Source organism: Phaethon lepturus, unplaced genomic scaffold (assembly GCF_000687285.1).
Source record: "Phaethon lepturus isolate BGI_N335 unplaced genomic scaffold, ASM68728v1 scaffold13677, whole genome shotgun sequence".
Lineage (NCBI taxonomy): Eukaryota > Metazoa > Chordata > Aves > Phaethontiformes > Phaethontidae > Phaethon > Phaethon lepturus.
Genome location: NW_010551212.1, coordinates 1 through 6,384, shown reverse-complemented (window position 1 = coordinate 6,384; position 6,384 = coordinate 1). Strand labels below are relative to the sequence as shown.

Sequence of the window (6,384 nt, the reverse complement as noted above, 5' to 3'; positions counted from 1 at the left end):
CTTTCTTTCAACCCATAAGAAAAAAAAAAGAAAGAAGCAGCAATATAACAACTAGCCTATTGCATTACAAAAGTTGTATCTGTCACTCACCAATTTTTTCATTCAACAGCATAATTTTCTCTTGGGTAAGTTGCATTTCGTATTTTTTCTTAACAAGGCTTTGCTGAGTCTCTGAAAGTCTCTCTTCTGTCTTTTCATTCAATAAACTGGAAAAACAGAAATATTAAACAGGAGAATTCAGATGTTTTTATATTTTTTTTTCCTTTTTGAAACGTCACTAAAATTGCAAAAGTTAGGAACAAGCTTCTGTATATTTTAGACTATTTGTGATATTTTATTAATGTTAACCTTAATCTCTGAATAATCCTCCAAAGAATCACCAAAAAGTAAGAAGAATTCTTTACAATATGTGGGCATAAAAATTTCTCAAAAATTATTAAAATAAAAATCATCAGTTGGGACACACATTGGAATGCCTGACCTATTTGAAATTATACCCAAGTCATACATTCAAATCATGTAGTAATATTAATGATTCTCAAACTGTTGAAGAGAACCATCAGCCTGGTTTGCAGGGGGAAAGAAAAAGATATTTTAGTAGCAGCAGCTAATCTTCAACAACTCAATTTCCACAGTATTCATAAATCTGACAACTTATTATAAAGCAGCAATAACTCAGGACTGGATTTGCAAAGGATTTAATGTTATTTTAGAAATCACAGTATCCTTAGAAAGGTATTGTGGGCTAACACAATATTGCATGCTAGCACCCAGCATTCCCACCAATCAAAATCCAACAAAAAACTACAACACCTATGTGTTGACTACACCAGTCCTTTGTAAGGACACATAGGTTTAGGAGAGTGTTTGCCTAACTGAATTATATTTAAGGAATATAAGAGGAAAAAGTTGCAGTATCTTCTCTTGCAGTTTGTTCACTCTGCAGCCTAGTTCAGTCTATGGTCTAATCCATCGTATCGCTCCACACAAACTTCACATGTGATTGATCTTTCCCTCCAGTCAGTAAAATTATCCATTTTTATCTTGCACTAACTGACCTGTGCTTTCTTCCCTAAAGGCTTTGATTGAATCTAGTCCCACTACATGCTTCTGAACATGGTTAAGAACTCCAGTTGAGCAGCAGGCCATAAACGCTATGCAAGGCTTCAGGTTTATTTTCTCTTATGACAAAGCTCCAAGACTAAGAAAAGGATGTTTGAAACTAACTACACATGACACTCATTAGTTTATGCGTGTTTGCTTGCCTCTATAAAAACAATAAACAATGAAAAATAATTTTAATTGATATGCAATTTACAAAAAAAAAAAAATCAATCCCTGCAGCCTCTAATAGAAAGCTCCTAAGTCTAAGTCAGAATGAATTTTACTTTTTCACTGAAGATGGTTTCCAGCGTATCATAATATCATCAAGCCAAGAACATTTACATATAAATAAGCAACAAGGAAAACAACTTCATTCCAAAAAGAAGCATGGCTTATAAGACCAACTATCAGTAAATTCCTTCCTTTTGAGCTATATAAAAGTTATGAAAACCAATGAGCATAGGCTGACATTACTCATCAAACTAAGGCAATGTCCTGGTTTTAGCTGGGATACAGTTGTTTTTTCTTCCAATGGCTGGTATAGTGATGTTTTTTGGATTTTAACCCCACTTGCTAGCTGGGGCTAAACCACAACAGGCAATTATATACTTTTTCTTACCTAAGTGAAACATATTCAGCTTCCTGTCGGCTCAGCTCAGTTTCAGAGTCCAGTGCTCTTCTTGCCAATCTTTTCATCTCAGTTTCCAGAGAATCAATGGTGTCTTTCATTAGTGCCACTTTGGACTTCTGGTCTAGCCGTTCACTACCTAACTATGAATATAATTAAACATTAAAAGCCATAAAAAAACCTGATTTATATATAGAATTTATCCTAATAATTCAAATTCTACTCTGTTTTTAGCAAAAATATTTTACTGAAGAAGAAATGTCCGAGTATCTCATTTACTCAGGACCTGAATCCAAGGCTACTGAAGGTACTTGGCAAAGAGCTGAAATGTGATTTTCACTTCCTTTGAAGGACAATCAATTTCCTGTCTTTCAGATCTCTAGGAATATTTAAATTTATTAATGTAAATTTTAGGTTGGTAATTATGCCCAAGTGCAAAAATGTTTGGCATTGATCAACACTAAAAGTTTTCAGTGCAAAATAACATTATTATGGGTGTATGAAGGGAGAAATCCCAGTTCAGGATATAACACTAACAGTGATGGCTTTAGGCCTCTACTAAGTTATATGGCTACGCTGATAAATGGATGGAGAAATCACTGTAAAACACTTGCATAAAGCACTTCTATGACCAAGTTACCACCATGAGGCCCTTAGGTCTGTACCTAGAACAAAGAACAGGTTCAAAACATCTTGCACAGACTCCGGCAAAGCTAGTTTGAAATCTCCAGTTTAAAGAAGGATGAGTTTCTTTATTAAAATACTTACGCTTAACATTCAAATAACTGTCCTTTCTAAATTATTTGAAACAGCTCTTTTAAGGTAAAAAATTCTCACTTCATCCCTCTCCTCATTTACTGATTCTTTCAGTACTAATTTCTTTGTTACTATAATCAAAGGTCAGACCTCTAAAGAGCAAGTCAGTAAGCCTCTGGTACGCAGTAACTTTTTTAGTACTAGTGCCAGAAATTTCGTATTGATGTATCGCCCTCAAAAGGGTACCAAATGAACTGAAGAAATAAGACCATGTACATAAAACAGGACATATTCACTACACCTCATATGCCAAGCATGTGATTAAAGCTAATTTACTACTCAGAGTACTTAGAGCTATTTAAGCCTACAGTGTATTGTTCATCACAAATGCACTCAGTTTAATATTATGATCCTTGGAACTATACTTATAAGCTTGGTAGGATTTAAAAGGCTGAGGGGGAAAAAGAAAATTAACCAGAATTTATAACCACAAGATCTAGAAAAAAGACACACTACAGAAATCAATGTTAATCTATTTAAAAATCAAGTTCTACCAAGATTGTAAATACATTTAAGATTTATATTAATTGTATTAATGTTTTCATTTTCTATTTTAGTGCCATATGTTAGCAAAACAGATGCACACACAAGCCACTTAAATAGTCCTATTAAATAGGACTTGCCAGAACAGTACAATTACAGTTGATTTTGGAATATCAGGTCTTAATTGTAAGATAATTCACATTGGAATGGACTCCAGGAGGTCTCTAGTCTAAACTCAAACTCAAAGCAGGGATAGCTCTGAGGTCAGGTTGCTCAGGACTTTGTCCAGTCTGGTCTTGAAAATCTCCAAGGCTGGGGACTGCTTGACTGTCCTCACAGGAAAGAAGTATTTCCCTGTCTTCAGCCTGAACCCTTCTCATTTCAACTGATACCCACTGTTGCTCATCCTTCCACCATGCACTGCTGTGAAAAGCCTGCTTCTGACTTCTTGATGAGTACCGGCAGGCAGGACTTAGGTCCTCCTTAAGCCACCTCTACTCCAGGTGGAACAAGCCCAGTTCCACCAGTCTCCTCTCATAGGGAAAGCGTTCCAGCCCCAAGTATCATGGAAGCACTCCATTAAACTCACTCCAGTTTGGCAATATGTTTCTTATACCGTGGTGGCAAAACTGGATGCGGTGTGTACCAGATGTGGTCTAACAAGTGCTCAGTAAAGGGGGACAGTCACTTCCCTCGAGCTACTGGCTGTGTCCTGTTCACACAGTCTAGGGCACTCTTGGCCACCTTTGCCACCATAGCATACTGCTGGCGCGTGTACAGCTTGCTGTACACCAGGGCCTCCAATGCCTGAGCTTTCAGCAGCGCTGCTCCCAAACCCATTGCTCCCCAACCTGTATTGCTGCCAGTGGCTCTTCTTCCCAAATTCAGAATTTGGCATTCATCGTTGTTGGACTTCACAAGGTTCCTGTTGTCCATTCTTCCTACCTGTCTTGGTCCCTGTGGATGACAGCCCTGCTCTTGAGTATATCAACAGTTTTCCCTAATTTGGTGTCACCTGCAAACTTTATGAGCATGCATTCTGTTGCCTCCTTCAGGTCACTGATAAAGATGTTAAACAGGACAGGCCTCAGAACAACCCCCTGTGGTGCTCCATGTTAACAATCTCCAGGCCAAATTAACTGATAAGAATGACCATCCAATTGAATTTTCCCCATCTAGCTGCCCACCCATCCAGACCATAACATCCTAAGCTGGATACAAGAACATTCTGGATAACAGTGTTAAAAGCCTTGCTATAGTCGTAGTAAGTAACATCCAGGGCTCTCCGCCTATTGTTTCCTGATAGAAAGCAGTCAGGTTGGTCCTGTAGGATTAACCCTGAACATCATCTGTATTACATTTACAATTACATAAATAATTATTTTCCCTTACATTTTGAATAGTAGTTTCTAGCTCTTCAATTCTCTGTTGCAAATGAGCCTTTTCATTAAATGCAGTTTCTTGGGAAATCTGTATCAAACAACAGCAAAATCACATATAGAACAAGTCTAAACTCACCACAGACATGTAATGCAATTAACTCTCAGGATTAGAATAGAAATCCTTACCAACTTTAATTACACTATTAAATAGTTTTCATGTTAAAATAACCTGGGGGAGGGCACAATCAAACCTTTAACTGCTCCCTGAGGCTATCACGTTCTGTAGTCATCCTTCGGAAATCTGACAGTGCTGTATCCCTTTCTATCTCCACACGTCTTAACATAGCTTGAGCTGTCACAGTGCTTTTAGGAGTCCTGGGGCATTTGATAACTTCCTGACGAAGTCGGGAAATCTCTTCCTGTGCCTGTTTTTAAAAACAGCAGCATAACAAAAATATGGAATAGACAATGTAATATAATACTGTAGCATATGGTTGGTAAGGCAGAACGTTCCAGAAACTGTGCAATAACAAAGATGAAGTAATGATTTGTGCATATATTCTTTGATTCAGGAAAGCATTTACGAACTTCTATTTAACTGACAGATTCAAATCACAGAATTCCCATAATTTTTTTTCTATTTTTTAAACAAATGCTTTGCATATTTTTCTTTTTCTACAAAAAAACAAAAATAGGATTTTTTTCTTGCACATCACCTTAAGTTATTTTAATTAATCATACAAATACAAATACAATTACCTGTTTATAAAGATTGTCAATTTTGTCTCTCTCAGCTGTTAAAACTTTGAAGTTACCCTGAATTTCTGCCACATGGCGCTCATATTTTTTCAGTGTTGACTTAAGTTCTTCACATTGTCTCAATATTTTCAAAACTTCTGGATCAGAACTCACTCGCTTAAAGAATAAGGTGATATAAGGTTAAAGCAGAGAAATAAAACTTGGTATGCTTTTTTATTATATCTGGTTTGGAAAAGTCTATAAAAGATTTAATAAGCCTTCAAACTAGTAACCTCCAGACAGTCAAGACTGTACATATATATTTCTTAGAATTAGAGTCCAGGTATACATAATATTTTCTAAAATTTACATTTATTTTGAGTAACAAATGTCTTTCAAAATGGTACTGACAATCATGTTAATAATTACTTAATACAAGCAGTTGTCAATAGTCATTTAAAGTGATATACATGCATGCAGTGTAAAGCAGCAGTTAAGTTCACATTATTTGCTCATTCTCATCTTATGTATCCCTGTTTATATAATGAATTCATTTTTCTTCCTTGTGATTATGGTTTTGGTAACTCAGCATAAGATAAACCAATGTTTTAAAAAACACATTCCTCCTCTTCCAAAGTGTTTTCCAAGCTCACCTGGATGGATGAAAATTTTTTTGACATGCTGCCACAAGTAGAGGTTCGCTTAGGACTTGAAAATGCGTTTCTAAATACCTTGAGGAAATTCTCAGTCTCGCTTTTATAGTAGTCTCTGTCCTCTTCCAAGTCTTTATAAAGGTATCAAGCCTGGAAGGTGATTTCCCTTGCTTTATTTCAGCTTCTGTTTGTAAAATAACCTGTATAGGCAAAAATGAGATAATTCTTTCTTGGTGAAGTAAGGAGGAGGGTCAGCAAAACCACTACCACGGACTTCCAGAGGGCAGACTTCAGCCTGTTCAGGACACTGGTTGAGAGAGTCCCTTGGGAGACAGTCCTAAAGGGCAAAGGGGTCCAGGAAGGCTGGACATTCTTCAAGAAGGAAATCTTAAAGGCGCAGGAGCAGGCGGTCCCCATGTGCCGTAAGAAGAGCTGGCGGGGAAGACGATCGGCCTGGCTGAACAGGGAGATTTTGCTGGGACTCCGGGAAAAAAGGAGAATTTATCACCTCTGGAAGAAGGGGCAGGCGACTCAAGAACAGTACAAGGGTCTCATTAGGTCATACAGAGAGAAAATTAGA

The 6,384-nt window shown here is 37.1% G+C and overlaps 1 protein-coding gene across 1 annotated transcript in view; it reads right to left on the bottom strand.

Moving 5' to 3' along the window:
- TSGA10 (testis specific, 10) overlaps window positions 1-6,004 on the bottom strand; it is a gene marked incomplete at both ends in the record, with an annotated part of 20,167 nt that extends 14,163 nt beyond the window's left edge. The window contains 7 exon segments of the mRNA XM_010290843.1: window positions 91-206; window positions 1,724-1,875; window positions 4,424-4,501; window positions 4,665-4,838; window positions 5,173-5,324; window positions 5,840-5,935; window positions 5,938-6,004. Of these exon segments, the coding sequence (XP_010289145.1) occupies window positions 91-206; window positions 1,724-1,875; window positions 4,424-4,501; window positions 4,665-4,838; window positions 5,173-5,324; window positions 5,840-5,935; window positions 5,938-6,004 (835 nt within the window).
- Window positions 6,005-6,384: the final 380 nt, after the last annotated feature.